Genomic DNA, 20,766 nt, shown 5'->3' with positions numbered 1-20,766 from the left:
CATTGCAGAAAACACCATCCTCTTGTGCTTTTACCAGTGCATTTTGTATAACACAAGTTTAACTTGTAATACGAGAACGACGAATCCACGCTCGATGAAATGACCTTGCCAAAGGCACACACCTTCCGGTTCATCAGTTAGGTTTAAAATACCGTTAGAGTTGCTTACCAAGGTCATATTACTGTAGCGCAAAATATGGGTCTCAAATATGTAAATGCATCAAGGTATAAAAATGTGCATCTTTGGTGTGCATTATTTAAAGACACGGTATCGATACCGCGCTGCTTTTCCTTTGAATCGGCACTCGCGGTGATAAATTATTATCAATCGCAGTGAAAATTATCGCCCGCGATAATAACTGTTCCAGTTTTCGCTTCCTTCGAATCGCTCAATTTCGAGCAGCAGTGCGAGAGTTGTGATCGATGAATGAACACCACTTCGAGAGCGTGAGTATCTTTGTTTACAAGCGCCACTGCAACCAGCGAGAGTTTTCCTCAGCTAGACAGTGACAGCTGAGTTCATTGCATTAGCGATCAAAATATGCACGGTGAGCTTGGGAATGCTTATCGGCTAAAAAATCATGGTGAGTGCTCCACGATACGATTATTGGTAACCTTGCTCTCAAAGAGCTAGTAGTACTCTCAAGAACCCAGTTGTGATATCAAGAGCCAGTCGAAGACGAGATCTTCGTGATTTTATGAAGATCTTGGAGTTTTTTTTTTATATAGAGATCGTAGTGCTCGCAAAGAGACTATAGTGCTCACATGGCGACCGTAACGCTATTATGGAGATCATGATGCTCACATTGCACAGCGCACATTACAGAGCGCAGTGCTTTTGTGGAGTAAATATGCATACATGGGGACAAAATACCTTAATACTCTTATGGAGACCGTAGAGCTCTCAATAAATCCATAGTGATCACATGGCGACCGTAGCAATTGCAATACATGAATATCTTAGTGCACTCATGGATACTGTAGTTTTCACGGAGATTGTAGCGCTACTCTCAAGGAAGCCATAGTGCTCAAATGGCGACCGTAATGCTCTCATGGATCCGGCAGTTTAGTTTCATGGAGTGAACAGGCATACACTGAGACCAAAGTCCTCGTATGAAGACCTTGGCGCTCTCATGGAGACCGTAATAATCTCACGAAAACTGCTCCCATGTGTCGTAAATCCGATTCGATAGAGTAAGGTGGGGCAAAAGTTCGACCTTAGTTGAAAATTCAACTTTTTTCAAGAAATCAAATCAAATAAAAATAACTGAATACCGTGTGGTGATTCTACCATCCATGAGCAAAAAATTTGCTGAACAAAGTTACGCCAAATGTCTTTTCAATTTTGAGTTACAACACTTTTTGTATATGTGTGTCTAATTCGAACTCTTGCCCGACCACTACTGGGGCAAAAGTTCGAATCTAGTGTTTGTGGAATTTCGTTCACTGTAGGAGCACACTATTTCGACGCTTTGGTAATCTGAATACCTAATACCAATTAATATTTGATGTTGGAACTGAAATACACTTTAAAGTTCGATCTGGATTTTACCCAAATTAGGGTTAAATTTACTACACCAAAAATTAGTAGTTTTCCGCCAAATTCAGATGAAACAACATTTTTTTCAACTTTGATCGAATTTTCTCACTAATTCTATCATTTTTAGTGATAATATGTACATTTTGCAGAATTTTAATGATGATTAACCTGGGCTTGTTAGGGGAATATCTGTAAATAAAAGAAAATCGGGTTAAGTACGGTTCCTTTGAATTCCACTAAGAATTTGCATCCTTTGACAGATACGTATTTCGACCTCAACTGTAAGGTCGTCTTCAGTGTCTTGTACTTGACTCGACTGAAGAGATCCATCGCATTCTACACGTCTCATACATCATAGGTAAAAATAATAGGTAACTTAATCTAGGTAGTTTTTTTTTCCGAGCATGCAAAAACTTATATCTATATTAACCTCCACCATAGAATAGGTAAAATTTCCCTCCACCACCGAATAGGTACATTTCCCACCAGCACAGGATAGGTAAACAAAGTTCATGTATCACAGGTACATTATGAGACGCACGCCATACGAGAGTGCTTAGGGGGTAATAATTTGAAAAGCCACGAACTTCCATTGCCTTGATCCTTATTCAACAGCGTGTTAGGTACCTGTTTGTATATCTCTAGACTCTCAGCAACGTCCAATTTCCAAGGTGAAGTTACATTTCGCAAAATTTGAATATCCTCTGTAGTTACAGGGTGGCCCTCCTCAAAGACATGTTCAGCAACTTTCGACCTGAAATCGTATTCCAAACCTCTATTCACTGTCCTCTGCGCCTTTCCCACCTCCGCCATATGTTCCCTGAATCTAACCTCCAAAGACCGTTTTGTTTGACCAACGTAGACCTTATCACAATGGGAGCAACTGATTTTGTAAACGCCAGCCTTGTTTAGGGTGTTGACCGGATCCTTTGTAGAGCCTAATGAAGTCTTCAACTGATTGCTTCTGCTAGAAAATACTAAATCGATCCCGAAATTTCTGAACCTAGAACGTAAATTATTAGTGATGTGTTGATCGAAGGGGACTGATACTCGCTTCAAAGATTCTGAAATAGGGGTAAGAGTTGTTAGGGATCCTCGATATCGCAACCTCTCCTTTTTGTCAATGATGGCCTGAATTGTCCTCTCCTTATATCCGTTGATTTTCGCTGTTTCGAATATGTGAGTGAGTTCCTTATTCTTCCCGTCATCGCTTAGAGGTAGAGTCTGCATTCGGTGAACCATGTGGTGAAAAGCTGCCATCTTATGTTGGAAGGAGTGATTCGACGAATAGGGGATGACACGCATGGTATTGGTAGGTTTCCTGTAAATCTCGAATTCGAACGACGAACTGTCTTCCCTCTTAACTAATAGATCCAAAAATGGAAGTTTTCCCTCCTTTTCTTCCTCGTGAGTGAACCTGATATCCTTATGTATATTGTTGATGACCTCTAGAACCTTAGATAAAGCTACTTCCAATTCCGTGGACAGTTCTACAAGCAGACCAAAGGTGCCCCCATGGGAAACCCCCTATCCCCATTTTTATGCGAGCTTTTCATGGCAAATTTAGAAACCAAGCTTAAGGAGCAAGGTTTACTTCCGGAGAAATGGTGGAGGTACGTCGACGATATTTTCAGTGTGATCAAACGGGAAGCTTTATCTAAGGTTCTAGAGGTCATCAACAATATACATAAGGATATCAGGTTCACTCACGAGGAAGAAAAGGAGGGAAAACTTCCATTTTTGGATCTATTAGTTAAGAGGGAAGACAGTTCGTCGTTCGAATTCGAGATTTACAGGAAACCTACCAATACCATGCGTGTCATCCCCTATTCGTCGAATCACTCCTTCCAACATAAGATGGCAGCTTTTCACCACATGGTTCACCGAATGCAGACTCTACCTCTAAGCGATGACGGGAAGAATAAGGAACTCACTCACATATTCGAAACAGCGAAAATCAACGGATATAAGGAGAGGACAATTCAGGCCATCATTGACAAAAAGGAGAGGTTGCGATATCGAGGATCCCTAACAACTCTTACCCCTATTTCAGAATCTTTGAAGCGAGTATCAGTCCCCTTCGATCAACACATCACTAATAATTTACGTTCTAGGTTCAGAAATTTCGGGATCGATTTAGTATTTTCTAGCAGAAGCAATCAGTTGAAGACTTCATTAGGCTCTACAAAGGATCCGGTCAACACCCTAAACAAGGCTGGCGTTTACAAAATCAGTTGCTCCCATTGTGATAAGGTCTACGTTGGTCAAACAAAACGGTCTTTGGAGGTTAGATTCAGGGAACATATGGCGGAGGTGGGAAAGGCGCAGAGGACAGTGAATAGAGGTTTGGAATACGATTTCAGGTCGAAAGTTGCTGAACATGTCTTTGAGGAGGGCCACCCTGTAACTACAGAGGATATTCAAATTTTGCGAAATGTAACTTCACCTTGGAAATTGGACGTTGCTGAGAGTCTAGAGATATACAAACAGGTACCTAACACGCTGTTGAATAAGGATCAAGGCAATGGAAGTTCGTGGCTTTTCAAATTATTACCCCCTAAGCACTCTCGTATGGCGTGCGTCTCATAATGTACCTGTGATACATGAACTTTGTTTACCTATCCTGTGCTGGTGGGAAATGTACCTATTCGGTGGTGGAGGGAAATTTTACCTATTCTATGGTGGAGGTTAATATAGATATAAGTTTTTGCATGCTCGGAAAAAAAAACTACCTAGATTAAGTTACCTATTATTTTTACCTATGATGTATGAGACGTGTAGAATGCGATGGATCTCTTCAGTCGAGTCAAGTACAAGACACTGAAGACGACCTTACAGTTGAGGTCGAAATACGTATCTGTCAAAGGATGCAAATTCTTAGTGGAATTTAAAGGAACCGTACTTAACCCGATTTTCAGAATTTTAAGTTTTTAGATAAAGTTGCTACATGACTCGAACTCTTGCCCCACAATTCGAACTTTTGCCCCACTATGGGTAAAATATGATTTCCAATATTTTTTTGCAAAAAGTTATACATGCTAAAGCATCTTCAAAATATACCTAGTTACGCCCCAAAATAAAATATCGAATTCGATTTCATTACAATTCCATTCCATGCGTTGGAAGGACCATCGCATATTACAATTTTTTGATCAAAAACCAACATTTTGTCATAACTTTTCGAAATATTGATCAATTTCCATAATTTTTGGAGTGAAAGACTCTTTTTCAAAAAGGCTTCGAACAACATTGACACCCGAAAGAAATAATTTGAATTGAGCTCAAAAACTTGAAAAGAAACTCTTGCCCCACTCGAACTTTTGCCCCACTTTACTCTACGCTGTTAAATTTCCGCGGACCATGAAGACCATGGACTCCTCATTCCTCTTATGGATACTCTGGAGACGACAGAGCTGATTTTCCGGGGGATAGTGCTCCACTGGAGACGACAGAGCCTTCTTGAAGATGACAGACCTCCCCTGGAGACTGCAGACCTCCTCTGAAAAGGACAGAACTCTTCTGGAGACGACAGAGCTCCTGTGGAGATGACAGAGCTGTACCGGAGACGATAAAACTCCTCTGGAGACGACTTAGCTCCTCTGGAGCCGACAGAGCTCCCGTGGAGATGACAGAGCTCCTCTGCAGCCGACAGAACTCTTCTGGAGAAGATAGAGCTCCTGTGTAGTTGAAACAGCTCCCATGGAGACGACAGAGCTCCTCCAAAGCCGACAGAACTCCTCTGGAGACGACAGAGCTCCTGTGGAGATGACAGAGCTATACCGGAGACGAAAGAGCTCCTCTGGAGACGACTTAGCTCCTCTGGAGCCGAAAGAGCTCCCGTGGAGATGACAGAGCTCCTGTAGAGACGGCAGAGCTCCTCTGCAGCCGATAGAACTCCTCTGGAGGCGATAGTGTTTCTGTGGAGATGGCAAAGCTACACCGGAGACGACAGAGCTCCTCTGGAGACGAAAGAGCTCTTCTGAAGCCGACAAAATTCCTCTGGAGATGACAAAATTCCTCAGGAGGCGACAGAGCTACACCGGAGATGACAGAGCTCCAGTGGAGACGACAGAGCTCCTTTGCAGGCGGTAGTGCTCCTTTGGAGACGACAGAACTCTTCTGAAGATGGTTGAGTTCTTCTGGAGATGATAGAGCTCCCCTGAAGATGACAGATCTCAGATGGACACGACAGAGCTACTATGGAGACATCAGAGCTCATTCCCATTTCTATTATGGACACCTTAGTGTTCTTATGAGCACTGTAGTGTTCTTTTGGAGACTTTGTGTTCTAAAAGAACCGTAATGCTCACTGAATGGAGATTGCATTGTTCACATGGAAAACATAGAATTCTCTCGAGGAGATATTGCTCTAATGGTGATCGTAGGGATCTCATCGAATTGAAATGCCCACATGGAGACACACGTTCTCTCATGGATATCGTAGCGCCCTTATGGGGCCTCAAGTATTCTTATGGAGACCATATTGCTCTCTTGAAGAACGTAGTGTTTGTAAGAAGATCTTATAGCTCTCATAGAGATCGTAGTACTTGGGATTATTTTCCTGGAGACCACAGTGTTCACACAGAAACCGCAGGGCTCTCATAGAGATCTTACAGCTTTCATGACTATCCCTCATCTCTTATGGAGATCGTAGTGCTCCTGTGATTCCTTTCCTGGAGACTACAGCACAGACTGTAGTCTGTGACTACAGTGCTCACATGGCGACCGCAGCGCTCTCATGGAGATCATAGTGCTCCAGTACAGTGCCGATTCGTTCGTTGGAGGCTCGTTAGATGGATTGTCTCGATGGTTGAATGTTCACTGGTTGGGGCAAAACCCAACTAAAAAGCACTGTCAATGTCAAAATCGATGTCAAAACGAGTTCGACGTCTGACCGCCGTCACATCGCAGGTCCTGTATACAGAACGTTTGCGTAAGTATGTGAGTGTTTCGTGACGTATTTCTCACCACTTGCGTGTGTCTTGAGCATTTTCGTCAGTTGTCAGTTGCCCCAACGAACGAACACGGTTCGCTAATCGGGGCGCAGTCGTGACCCAACCAGCGAATCCGGACTGTAATCCTTTCTTGGAGGCTGCGGTACTCACACGGCGTCCTTAGCGCACTTAAAGACTCTGTAGTGCTCTCATGAGGACTGAATTGAACTTATGAAGTTTCGTAGCGCTCCCATGGAGACTCTTGTGGACACCGTATTGCTCTCATAAATAACGTTGTGCTCATTACAAGATCATACAGCTTTCATGGAGATCGTAGTGCTCCAGTGCTTCCTTTCTAGGAGACTGCAGTACTTACATGGCGACAACAGCGCACTCAAATACACCGTAGTGCTCTCATGAAAACCGAATTGCACTTATGAAGACAGCAGGGCTCTCATGGAGATTGCAGGATTGCAGTGCTCAGGCTTTGCACGGAGACCTCTGTGCTTCCACGAAGATCGTAGTGCTCTCTTGGATGTCGTAGCATTCCAATAGAGTATTACCCAAGCAGCACCTGCAACATCATGCAGATTGTGGCTTTCTATGCTTTGGTCTAAATGAGTTGCACTAGAAGCACACGAAACTTCCATCTTGTCAGTTGAGTTGCATTTAAACTCCAAAATCCGTAAAGTTGCGGCTTTGTTTCATAGAAATCACAAATTACCACGTGTTTGACATCGATCTGTGGAGCCGGAGCTTACATATTGCTCGCAAATGATACATTAAAGACAGCTTACATTAAATGTGTTATGTAACATGCCTGAAACATCTAACTCTGGTTTGTTTGTTCAGATTAGGTTCCATATGCGTTACAGAAAACTTGAACGTCTTTTCATTTTGACAGCTCTCTAACTTGTGACAAAGAAGGTGCAATAAAGTAACAAGTAACTTCAGTAGCTTTTATGGTATGTTGAGCATCGATTCTCTCACAGAGCGTTTGGTGTAGTATGTAAGGTGAGTAGATAATACTCTTATCAGGTATCAGAAGGCCGGCTCCAGAGGCACGTTATCCTCAATTTGGGACATTTGTGCCATCGCCAAAATAACAGCCTATTTAATCATCTACCTGAGGGAAAATGAAGGAAAAAGGATTTGGATGGGGATAGGGACAGGTAGGGAAATAGGAAAAATACCCTGGAAGAGGGTACTAACGCACAAGCGTACCACAATTCAAACAGCGCCCTGAAAAGGGCACTGTAATAACGCATAAAGCGAAAGAGAGCCTATAGCTCTTTACCACAGCGGGTTAAGAACAACAGAATATCCTGAAGATTCAGGTTTCTGAAGTCAGTTTCACTTAATAAGTGTTTACTGTGAAAACTGGACAGTTACATATCAAATGATACGAAGTTCCATAATCGGATTCACAGCTATCACAGGCAAATGAATCAGCTTGCTGAATATTCGCCATGTGATAGCTGAGTCGGCAGTGGCCAGTCAATGCTTTGACCAGCATGCTGCAATTCTGCTTAAACAGATTAGTTAGATACTTCGCCACCCGTAGAGATGGCTCAGCACTATACAATTTGGTTTGACGACATGACTCCAAACCACAGACAAACAGACATACTACTTGGAAGAAATTTGTTTCAAAAACATCGTTTGGCATCACACGAGCTCCCTCTGTAATGCACAATCCGAAGCATTTGTTTGCAGGTGTACTATCCCTCGGCTCGATGTAATGATTCAGCAGGTGACGACTCCCCCGTGGCGTTACCCATTCATTAAAGATGAATAAAAGTTCATGATTAAGTCATTTTATGTAAACATTGATGGGCGTCGCGTTCATTTCTCTCCAAAAGTGAGACGTTATGTAGAAACAGCAGCGCCACCATGACACATGCGAGCACAGTCCGAACCACACTGCATTTTCAAAATGACCGTTAAATCGTGCGACAATTGCGATTTGAGTGGTATGTCTGTTTGTCTGTGTCCAAACTATTCCAATATTGTCTGTGTTGAGTGACGGCCCAGGTGTGAATCTGAAGCTCAATCCAACACTTCGATATCGGAATAGCTGGCTCAGGGCCAATGAAGTCATGTGATGCTCCAGAGCGAGCTAACTCATCAGCCAATTCATTTCCAGCGATCCTGCCAGCGATGGAAGAATGACCAGGTACCCATAGAAGGTGAACAGCGTTTGCTGAATTCAGCTCTTCGATTTGAGTTCGACAAGCGATAACTATCTTCGACCTGGAGTTGGCCGAAGCAAGTGCTTTAATAGCAGCCTGGCTATCTGAACAGAAGTATATTACTTTGCCCATTACGTGCTGCTGAAGCACAGACAAACAGACATACTACTTGGAAGAAATTTGTTTCAAAAAACATCGTTTGGCATCACACGAGCACCCTCTATAATGCACAATCCGAAGCATTTGTTTGCAGGTGTACTATCCCTCGGCTCGATGTAATGTTTCAGCAGGTGACGACTCCCCCGTGGCGTTACTCATTCATTAAAGATGAATAAAAGTTCATGATTAAGTCATTTTATGTAAACATTGATGGGCGTCGCGTTCATTTCTCTCCAAAAGTGAGACGTTATGTAGAAACAGCAGCGCCACCATGACACATGCGAGCACAGTCCGAACCACACTGCATTTTCAAAATGACCGTTAAATCGTGCGACAATTGCGATTTGAGTGGTATGTCTGTTTGTTTGTGGCTGAAGTGCTGATTGCACTCCGCACATAAGAGCAAAGATTTCGGCCTGAAAAACGGTGCAGTGTCTACCAAGTGAGTAAGACTGATACAGCCTTAGCTCACGAGAATAAACACTAAAAAGATCTTCTTTCAATAAAAGTACTATTGAGGTTCACGTTCTGGATACAACTGATTTAGTTTATTTCAGGCTGTCAACAGCAAACTTCATCGGGCGCAATGTGTATAAAAGATGCTATCAGGTAAGGTATAATATATCTCTCATTTGTGTGTGATCGGGGATAGGAAAGTTAACACACTGAATACAATACAATTCCTTCCCTTTTTAGTTAGTAATCATCACTTAACTAGAACTTACAAAGAATTCAACTTGTCCTTACAAATGTATTTTTACTTGAATTCGCTTAACAATCGTAATATTCGATGGCACTTGAAATTCACACTGATGTAGCTTAATAGTACAGGAAATCTTCATGCTCTGCTCTCTTCTTCTTCCTAGTCGATTTTCGAGCTCCAACTGGTTGGTAATTCGATGCGTTTTTGGTTTCCACGATCTCTTGCAATGCCTCTGGATGGAGTTCACTCCTAGCTGGTGGGGGTTCATTCGACAACTCGAAACCATCGAATGGTTCTTCATCATCCGACGCAGTATATCGCCTTTTCTCTCCCCGTCTATTCGTGATACTGTCACCGACCTGGAACGTGACATTTCGTCTCCTTTCAGTCTTCTTGATGAGCTTTATCTGCCCCCTGTGGGCCGTGAAAAGATGTGCTCCGATGGCAATAAGGATAGTAATCACCTGAATCTGCGTCGCTATCGTAGTCCTTCCTCAGCCGCTTGAAATAGTCATGGAGATTATCCTCATTTTCCGCCTCTAAAAATTTCACCGGATTTCCTGTCGCATTTTTCGATTTATTCAGAAATTTATAACAATTCTTTTGGATATGTCCCCTAATATTGCAATAATGGCAAATGAAATTAGAATAGCGTCCCTTGGTTTGCGATCGGGACCGAGACCTATAGTTCGTATAAGACTTCTGTAAACGCCTATTATCATAGCTTCTTTCGTGACGATTCCTCTCTCTTCCTCTTTCCGCACCAACTCTTTCTCGGTAACCTCTTGTTTCAATCCTATCACCTTTCCAACCAAGCCTTTCTTTAACTGAATGCACCTCGCTAGTTCTATTGATCGCCTGGGAACTATTCGCTGCTACCTCTTTTGTCTTCAGAATCCGTTCCGCCACCTTTAGGGTCAAATTTTCTTCATCCAACAACCTTTGTTGTAAGTTTTTACGAGGGGGACGACTCTTCCCGATATCCTAGATTTTAAGCCACAACCTACAAGAAATCACATTTCTTTCATCATTTCAGCAAAACTGAAGAAAGTAACAAAAAATCGATCAAAATCAGCCATATCCGAAATATCCGATAAAATCGATTATAATGTTGGCTTATCCACATAAAATCGAACAAAATCGATGCACATCCCTGAACAAAAATGTCAAATTTTCTCGATTTTGTTTTGCTCTCCCTGTCCTTCCGGATGGAGCTTGTTTATAAACAACAGCTGATCACGGATGTGACTGTTGTTTACATAGTCTACGCATTATTTTAATCCTCAGTTTGCCATTATGTAGCAAATAAATCTTCTCAATAACATGCATTTCCCATATTTCCGATGTGATCCGTTGCTGCATTCGCTAATTCCAGCAATTCCTGCTGCTGAGCGACCAGCTGATGGCCGACGCCTCGGTCGACGCAGCCGATTGTTTACCTGGAAGAGTTGTCAAAATTTTTGACGTGGCGTCGCGACGTCGCAACACATTAAGAGATGTTAGCCGTTTTCATCGCCTATTTTAATCGGTTTTCGAACGATTTTTTCATTTTATTCGATTTTTTCAGATATTTTCAATTTTTGTCATTTTGCTGAAAATAAATAGCATAAAACCGATTTTAACTTAGAAAATGGAAGAAAATGAGAAAAATCCGATAAAATCGAACCGATGTTCAGTATAATGAAAACAATTATGAATAATTCAGAAAATCAAATATAATTACGGCTTATCGCACGGTAACTAAAGCAAATTCATTACTGTCGACCCCCTCGAGTTTTTATCGTATACACCATATACTAGCTGATCCCTAATCGCGGAATCCCTAAACTCACCAAAATCACAGGTCTCGGCCAGCAACTTGACGTCAAGTAAAAAATTTTCATTACTTTCACTCGGTCCCTGAACGCGGCATCGAAATTTAAAACGCATCACAATGTCTGATTCTACCTTATCGTACCTCTCTTTGAGTTTCTTTATAATGTCGGCATATGATACAGTTTTAAGGTCCGTAGCAGGATACAGACGCTTTAGTTCATGGAATACCGTAACCCCACACAAGCTCAAAAAGATGTCCTTTTTCTTAACTTCCTGGATGTCATTGCTTGAAAAAATGTATTCCATTTGTTCAACATAATGGGAAAACGATGTACCCTGTACATACGGGTCAATGGTACCGATAAGTCCCATTATCACAACTTAGGCACGGCACTTGAAATGTTAAAGAAATATAATTCAAACACAACCGCGATGGCAATGTTGTAGCCCACAAACAAAAGAACCAAAAAATCACGTACCTGTTCGCACACCAGCAATGATCTCGCCAAGTAGCACCAGTCCGATTCCGTTTCCTCAACGTCACCACCGGCAAGTCTAGCTAATCCAAGAGCGAATCCCAAAAAGCCACCGAATCCAGCAACAGCCACCTCTAAACGATCTCCAGTCACAGCAACTTCCAACTGCCCAGCAACAGCAACAACTTCCAATTCCGCAACAACAGCAACCACTTCTTATTATGCCTCGAATTACTCGTCTACGGCCTATACCAGGGAAAGCTTTCAACCTGGGAACACAATCATCCTTGCCTGAGCTGCTCAAAAGCACTTCCGCTCAATCCTCCTGGTAGCGTCACTTGAGACCGGCTATTGATAAAAGAAACAATACTGTCTTAGAATGTATTCACAAAAGCGATTATCAATATCAACACAAAAGAACAATCAATAGTATTCTTTCAGACTATCAGGCTTTTCTTTTACACTATGGCTCAATTGTTGCTGGTAAAATGTCCACAACTTACTAAAGGAAACCTCCAGAATTGGCCGAAATCTGCCCAATTGAACGCCTTGCACAGCTTCTCCAGAACCACTTCACTTTTGCACGCAAACTTAACTTTCACTTTTAACCTCGTCGTCAGCTAAAAAGATCTTCTTTCAATAAAAGTACTATTGAGGTTCACGTTCTGGATACAACTGATTTAGTTTATTTCAGGCTGTCAACAGCAAACTTCATCGGGCGCAATGTGTATAAAAGATGCTATCAGGTAAGGTATAATATATCTCTCATTTGTGTGTGATCGGGGATAGGAAAGTTAACACACTGAATACGAGGGGGACGACTCTTCCCGATATCCTAGATTTTAAGCCACAACCTACAAGAAATCACATTTCTTTCATCATTTCAGCAAAACTGAAGAAAGTAACAAAAAATCGATCAAAATCAGCCATATCCGAAAAATCCGATAAAATCGATTATAATGTTGGCTTATCCACATAAAATCGAACAAAATCGATGCACATCCCTGAACAAAAATGTCAAATTTTCTCGATTTTGTTTTGCTCTCCCTGTCCTTCCGGATGGAGCTTGTTTATAAACAACAGCTGATCACGGATGTGACTGTTGTTTACATAGTCTACGCATTATTTTAATCCTCAGTTTGCCATTATGTAGCAAATAAATCTTCTCAATAACATGTGTTCGGTTCCGAACGTTTATTTTTTTTGTATTGTTTGTGTGTTTGACCAATTTTTTGTTTTGTATGATCCACTCTGTATGTTAACGCCCAAAGAACCATCTTTCCCTTCATTCCCCTTCCCATTTGACCCATGTTCCCCCATTCATCGTAATTTGTCTTTTGAATGATAAGTTTACCAATACCTTTCCCTAATTAGTCTTACGAAAAGTAAAACCCTTCTAGAAGCTTCTCCCGTTTTCCAGATCAGTCATTTTTTGTTGTTTTTGTTTTATCTTTGCATTCCAACTGAAAGGGGAGGAGCCTATTTTGTACCAATCACTCACTCACACTACTAAATTTTCTAGTATATAAGTGACCCATGTAGCGCAAAGCGCATCAGTTTTATTTTGAACGTCGAGGAATAAACATCGTTTAGAAAGTGAAGAAACCCGGAGTTTTCCTTTCTCACCGAGAAGCCAACAGTCCTGCCTCCACTGACGAAGCGAAGCGACCGCTCGCTGCTGTTGCCTACGAGATACAGTCCACCGCTCAACCGAGCAAATTCCGAGCATTAGCGCTGTTCCTTCAGACCGCTCCACAACTCGACCCCACCAGTGGTAATCGATTGTGGATACCGGTTTGACTGCACACGGACAGACTAATACTCCAGAAGGTGCCAACCGAACAGTCGTTGCTGGAGCACCAACAAGGAATTTTCAGTGCCCCATCGGTCCGCTCCACGATCAGAGCTTTCCGGTAACCTGTTGTGGATACCGGACCGACTTGCACACGGGTTCAACTGAACTTTCCTGGCCTGTTGGTGTTGGCCAGTGGCAAATTTCGGCTGCCCTTCTCTGGTTCCGTTCCCCGTCCGGATCTGCCCACATTGTGCACCGCACATTGTTTGGTCCTGCTTCGACCCGGATGCAGCATCGGTGCCTTCGCGCAGTTGGAGGAAATTTAGCGGCTGAGGTGGAGGAACGAAATTTCCGCAAGTGTTCCCGCGCCACCGGTGGCGTCGTTCGCGTTTCGAGAAGTAGTCCGCGCGAGTGACGCTGTGAAAAGTGAAACACGTCGAAACACGTTTCGACAAGGACAGTTAAGTAGTGCTTGTGTGTGTGCCCGCCTTGGGCTGAAGAAAAACCGACCGAGTACGGTCTCGAACAGACAATAAGTGTGTGTGTGCCCTCCGGGCGAAAAGAAAGTTTGAAGATAGTGAGAAGTGTGCCCCAGGGGGCGAAGAAAGAAGTGAAAAATCGTGTGCGTGAAGGATGCTGATGCACACGCCAACCAAAAGTGATAAAATGGCCGAACTGAAGACGCTCATCCACCTGCGTGGCCAGGCGAAGGCCAAAGTGACCCGAATCCGGAAAACGATTGAAGACGTCTCGGCAGCCGGCGTTGTCCAGTTTACCCTGGCCCAGCTGAAGGTATATTCTCGGAACCTGGAAGCCCATTTCCAAGAATACCTAAGCTTCCACCACCAAATCACCGCGTTGTTGCCAGCGGAAAAATTGGATGACAACGACGCCACCTACCTCCAATTCGAGAACCACCACACTGAAACCGCAATGATGGTGGAAACGCTCATCCAGTCCGCAACCCCGCAGCCGCCTCCAACGAATGTGTCCGCACCCGCGAACAGTGCCCAGCTACCACCACAGATAGTCGTCCAGCAGCAACCGCTGCCGGTTCCAATCCCTTCGTTTGACGGAAAGCCGGAGAACTGGCCGAGATTCCAGCAGGTCTTTTCGGACATTATGTCACGGTCCAGAGACTCCAACGCCGTCAAGTTACACCACCTTGAGAGGGCACTGTCCGGTGGGTCCGCCGCCAAGATAATCGATCCGAAAACGCTCAGTGATGGCAATTTCGATCACGCTTGGGAGCTGCTGCTTGACGTTTACGAAGACGAAAGGAAAGCAGTGGACTCGCACATCCATGGCCTACTGAGTCTGAAACGGATGACCAAGGAGTGCTCCAAGCAGATGAGGGAGTTGCTCAATGAAGTTACCCGCCACGTCGAGGGACTGCGGCTGCTGGAACAGGATTTGGAAGGAGTTTCCGAAAGGTTCGTCGTCGTCGTGCTGTCAGATGCTTTCGATCCCGAAACGAGGAAGCAGTGGGAGACCACCATTCCCCACAAGCAGATCCCGTCGTATGAAGACACCGTCATGTTCCTGAAGGAGCGATGCTCACTGTTGGAGCGTTGCGAAGCCAGTCATCCGAAGCCGTCGTCAGCCAAGGAATCCAGTCAGAAGTCCAACCCGAAGCTATCGTCGAAGTCCCCGCCGGTGAAGTCGTTCGCTATGGCTACACCCGTAGCTAATAGTGAGGCGACCTGTGAGATTTGTAGTGCGAGCCATCCAAACTACAAATGTGAAAGGTTTGTTGCGCTGACGGTACCCCAACGTAGAACTAAGGTAAGAGAACTTTTCCTTTGTTTCAACTGTTTGAGGAAGGGACACCTTTCCTCAAAATGCCCATCCAACAAATCATGCCAGGAGTGTCAAGGTAGGCATAACACCTTGCTACACGAGCCCAAAGTTCCAAAGCCCGAATGCAAGCCCATTGTTGATAATCCAATGCCCAATCCCGAACCCGCTAAGGTTGTTGTTAGTTCCCAAGTTCCGAATCCTGTTGAAAGTGTTGCATCTGTCTCCAATCCCGTCCAAAAGGTACCTCGTTCGGATGGCACGCTATTGCTTACGGCCATGGTTGATGTCCTTGACAGCCATGGAAATTCCTTCCCTTGCCGTGCATTCCTCGATTGTGGTTCCCAACCACATTTGGTTTCCCGTTCGTTTGTAGAACGATTGGGAATCGACCAGGTACCTACCCATGTAGAAGTTATTGGAGCTACCGGTAAGCGATCGGTGCTCGACAGAAAGGCAACACTTTCGTTCCGGTCCCGTTGTAAGGATTATCAAGCCCGAATCGAATGTTTGGTCACCGATGTGGTGACTGGTCCCCTCCCCGGTCGTAAGATGAATTGTCGGTCTTGGAACATTCCCTCAGGTCTTTCGCTTGCTGATCCCACTTTCCATACTCCAGGAGAAGTGCAGTTACTGATTGGAGTTAAACTGTTCTTCGATTTGATGCTTCCCGGCCATTTGGTGCTAGGCCAAAACCTGCCTATACTCAAGGAGACTCGTCTAGGATGGGTCGTTGCTGGTGGTGCTGAGGACGTGGATGAAAATCAGCACTGCTACACGGCCAGCTTGCGGCCACTCACAGAATGCATGGAGAAGTTTTGGTCTGTTGAGTCGGTCGAGAATAGCAACGTGGCTTCCAAGGAGGAGCAAGATTGTGAACAACTTTTCAGCTCGTCCACCGTCCGAAACCCAGATGGTACCTACACGGTCCATCTTCCATTGAAGGAATCCGTGAGTGAACTAGGCAGTAACCGGTCTCTAGCTTTGAAACGTTTCCATATCCTGGAGCACCGCTTCAGCAAGAATCCCGAATTGAAAGAGGCTTATGTCGATTTCATCAATGAGTACAAGTCGTTGTCCCATTGTAAGCAGATTTCCGAGTCTGATGATACCCCAGGGAAATTAGTTCACTATCTACCGCACCATGCCGTCGTCAAGCCAAGCAGTTCCACTACTCGCTTGAGAGTTGTTTTCGACGCCTCGGCTCGAACAGCTGGTCCGTCTCTGAATGATGTGTTAATGATTGGTCCCACTGTCCAGGACGAACTTTTTTCCATTATCCTTCGATTCCGTAAGCATCGGTTCGCGATAACCGCTGACATCTCCAAAATGTACCGAAGGATCCAGGTAGTCGAAAATCACTCTGGACTCCAGCGAATTTTTTGGAGGGAGAACCCTGATGATCCGCTTCAAATCCTTGAATTGACAACCGTTACCTACGGGACGGCCAGTGCGCCATTTCTGGCTACTCGGTCACTGTTGCAGCTTGCACGTGACGAGTGCCAGCGTTTTCCAGTTGCATCCAAGGTAGTAGAAGAGGATGTCTACATAGATGACGTGGTATCAGGGGCTGATACCATTGAGCAGGCCATTCAGCTTCGCTCGGATTTAACCGACATGTTAAATTCCGGAGGTTTCCCTGTGCATAAATGGTGTGCCAGCGACGCAGCCATCCTAGATACCGTTCCCGAGGAAGACCGCGAAAAGTATTTGGTGTTTGAAGATTCCGACGTGAACAAGGTTATTAAAACCCTTGGCCTGTTGTGGGATCCTGAGGAAGACGAATTCCGTTTCCATTGTAAGTTGTCGTTCCAACCGTTGCCTATTCCAACGAAACGTATCGTCCTCTCCGAAATTGCTCGTTTGTTCGATCCTTTGGGGCTTGTGGCTCCAGTTATAGTCCTCGCCAAGATAATTATGCAACAGTTGTGGAAGGACAAGGTAGGTTGGGATGACCCGTTGACAGGCGAGAATCTACAGTCTTGGCTTACGTTTAGAGAATCCCTGAAATATGTTGACTCCGTCAAAATCCCACGCTTCGTCGGCTTGGTGAGTGTCGAGAGTGTTGAAGTACATGGATTCGCTGACGCTTCCCTTCGTGCTTACGGAGCAGTCATTTATTTACGCGTTGTATCTGGTTCCGATGTAAAGGTTTCGTTGCTCTGTAGTAAATCCAGAATTGCTCCATTGTCACCTTTGACGATTCCCAGATTAGAGCTATGCGCCGCCCTATTGCTGTCCAGACTTGTTCCCAAATGCATTGGGTCGTTGAAAATGGAAATTCAACGCATCTGCCTGTGGTCTGACAGCAACATTGTACTCGCCTGGTTGAAAAGGTTGCCCAATGATGTTTTTGTCCGCAACCGGGTGATGGAGATCAATTCAGCCACCCAAGGTTTTATTTGGTCTTACGTTCGTTCTGAAGATAACCCAGCCGATGTCGTGTCCAGGGGGCAGTTGCCGCAAACTCTTGCCAGTAACAGTTTGTGGTGGAATGGACCGACGTTTTTGAAGCTGCCCCAGTATGAAGTTCTGATTCCAGATCCACTTCCGGAATCCGAAATGCCTGATGATACACCGATTGTGCCAATCGTCTCGGCGACGGTTGTTTCTCCTGACGTACCTTTCTTAGAAGCCTTCGGATCATTCCGAAAATTGCAGAGGGTGATTGCGTACGTCTTACGGTTTGCAAACAACTGTAGAGTGAGGCACGCCGATCGTGTGTTATCCAAACATTTGACAGTTCCTGAATTGCGTAAATCCATGATGACTATTATCGGAGTCGTTCAACGTCTTGAATTGTCGGATGAAATCAACCTGATTTCGTCAGGGAAACATAGTCGTCGTTTAGGTCCACTTGATCCCATATTGGTGGACGGTTTGTTAAGAGTAGGTGGTCGTTTGGAGAATTCTCACCTACCGTATGAAGCTCGCCACCAGGTTCTTCTTCCGAATAAGAGCCCAGTTTGTGAGCTTCTGATTCGGGACATGCATCTCGAAAACCTTCATCTTGGTCCTTCAGGGTTGATGTCTCTTATGCGTCAACGATTCTGGTTGATTAACGCTAAATCAACCATTCGGAAGGTTTTGCGGAGATGCGTGACTTGCTTCCGATCTCGTCCTCGCTGCCTACAGCCTATGATGGGTCGCCTTCCGGAGGCTCGTGTCGTTCCCTCCGCTCCGTTTTCTCGAACCGGCGTTGACTTTGCCGGACCGGTATTCGTGAAGGTTGGTCTCCGGAAGTTCGTTCGTGTGAAGGCCTACATCTGTATTTTTGTGTGTCTCGCTACCAAGGCCATTCATTTGGAGCTGGTTTCCGACCTGTCTTCCGCAGCGTTCGTGGCTGCTCTCCACCGTTTTGTAAGCCGCAGAGGCTTAGTTGAAGAACTACATTCAGATCACGGCACAAATTTCGTAGGTGCAAAATCGGACCTCCATGAACTGTTCCTGATGTTCAGAGACGATCAATCCAAGGGAAGGATTGATGATTTCTGTTCTGGCCATGAAATTGTCTGGAAATTCATCCCGCCTCGCTCACCAAATTTTGGAGGGTTGTGGGAGGCTGGGGTGAAGAGTACAAAAACCCATTTACGAAAGGTCTTATCTAACGCCTGTCTCACCTTCGAAGAATTCTGTACTGTACTGACGCAGATTGAAGCAGTACTTAATTCGCGTCCACTCTTCGCCAACTCGTTGGATACCCATGAACCGTCTGCTTTAACACCTGGCCATTTTCTTATTGGTCGAGAATTGGTCGCCATTCCCGAGCCGACGCTTGAAGATGTACCTGTCAACCGCTTGACCCGTTGGAAATACTTGCAGTCTCTTCGACAACACTTTTGGAAACGCTGGTCGAATGAGTATCTCAACACGCTCCAAGCTCGCTCTAAGTGGCATAACGGTTCTCCAAACGTTACTCCTGGGCTCATTGTGATTATTAAAGAAGACAACCTTCCACCGCAGTCATGGAAATTGGGCAGAATTGTGAAGGTTTACCCTGGCAAAGATTTAGTAGTAAGGGTAGTTGACGTTGAAACATCTACTGGGGTATACCGTCGTTCAGTATCCAGACTCGCACCACTTCCAATCGAAGACAACGATCAAGTTCTCGCATCTACAGATCCACAGTGAAACCCGGCGGGAGAATGTTCGGTTCCGAACGTTTATTTTTTTTGTATTGTTTGTGTGTTTGACCAATTTTTTGTTTTGTATGATCCACTCTGTATGTTAACGCCCAAAGAACCATCTTTCCCTTCATTCCCCTTCCCATTTGACCCATGTTCCCCCATTCATCGTAATTTGTCTTTTGAATGATAAGTTTACCAATACCTTTCCCTAATTAGTCTTACGAAAAGTAAAACCCTTCTAGAAGCTTCTCCCGTTTTCCAGATCAGTCATTTTTTGTTGTTTTTGTTTTATCTTTGCATTCCAACTGAAAGGGGAGGAGCCTATTTTGTACCAATCACTCACTCACACTACTAAATTTTCTAGTATATAAGTGACCCATGTAGCGCAAAGCGCATCAGTTTTATTTTGAACGTCGAGGAATAAACATCGTTTAGAAAGTGAAGAAACCCGGAGTTTTCCTTTCTCACCGAGAAGCCAACAGTCCTGCCTCCACTGACGAAGCGAAGCGACCGCTCGCTGCTGTTGCCTACGAGATACAGTCCACCGCTCAACCGAGCAAATTCCGAGCATTAGCGCTGTTCCTTCAGACCGCTCCACAACTCGACCCCACCAGTGGTAATCGATTGTGGATACCGGTTTGACTGCACACGGACAGACTAATACTCCAGAAGGTGCCAACCGAACAGTCGTTGCTGGAGCACCAACAAGGAATTTTCAGTGCCCCATCGGTCCGCTCCACGATCAGAGCTTTCCGGTAACCTGTTGTGGATACCGGACCGACTTGCACACGGGTTCAACTGAACTTTCCTGGCCTGTTGGTGTTGGCCAGTGGCAAATTTCGGCTGCCCTTCTCTGGTTCCGTTCCCCGTCCGGATCTGCCCACATTGTGCACCGCACAACATGCATTTCCCATATTTCCGATGTGATCCGTTGCTGCATTCGCTAATTCCAGCAATTCCTGCTGCTGAGCGACCAGCTGATGGCCGACGCCTCGGTCGACGCAGCCGATTGTTTACCTGGAAGAGTTGTCAAAATTTTTGACGTGGCGTCGCGACGTCGCAACACATTAAGAGATGTTAGCCGTTTTCATCGCCTATTTTAATCGGTTTTCGAACGATTTTTTCATTTTATTCGATTTTTTCAGATATTTTCAATTTTTGTCATTTTGCTGAAAATAAATAGCATAAAACCGATTTTAACTTAGAAAATGGAAGAAAATGAGAAAAAT

At 44.6% G+C, this 20,766-nt stretch overlaps 1 protein-coding gene across 1 annotated transcript; it reads left to right on the top strand.

Moving 5' to 3' along the window:
- Positions 1-13,190: 13,190 nt before the first annotated feature.
- LOC134288083 (uncharacterized) lies at positions 13,191-20,179 on the top strand. Its single transcript, XM_062851806.1, has 4 exons — positions 13,191-14,153; positions 14,196-18,014; positions 18,546-18,770; positions 19,973-20,179. The coding sequence occupies exons 2-4, from the start codon at positions 14,247-14,249 to the stop codon at positions 20,177-20,179; spliced, it is 4,200 nt and encodes a 1,399-aa protein (XP_062707790.1). The 5' UTR covers positions 13,191-14,153; positions 14,196-14,246.
- Positions 20,180-20,766: the final 587 nt, after the last annotated feature.

Source organism: Aedes albopictus, chromosome 1 (assembly GCF_035046485.1).
Source record: "Aedes albopictus strain Foshan chromosome 1, AalbF5, whole genome shotgun sequence".
Lineage (NCBI taxonomy): Eukaryota > Metazoa > Arthropoda > Insecta > Diptera > Culicidae > Aedes > Aedes albopictus.
This window is presented reverse-complemented; position numbering and strand designations above follow the sequence as displayed.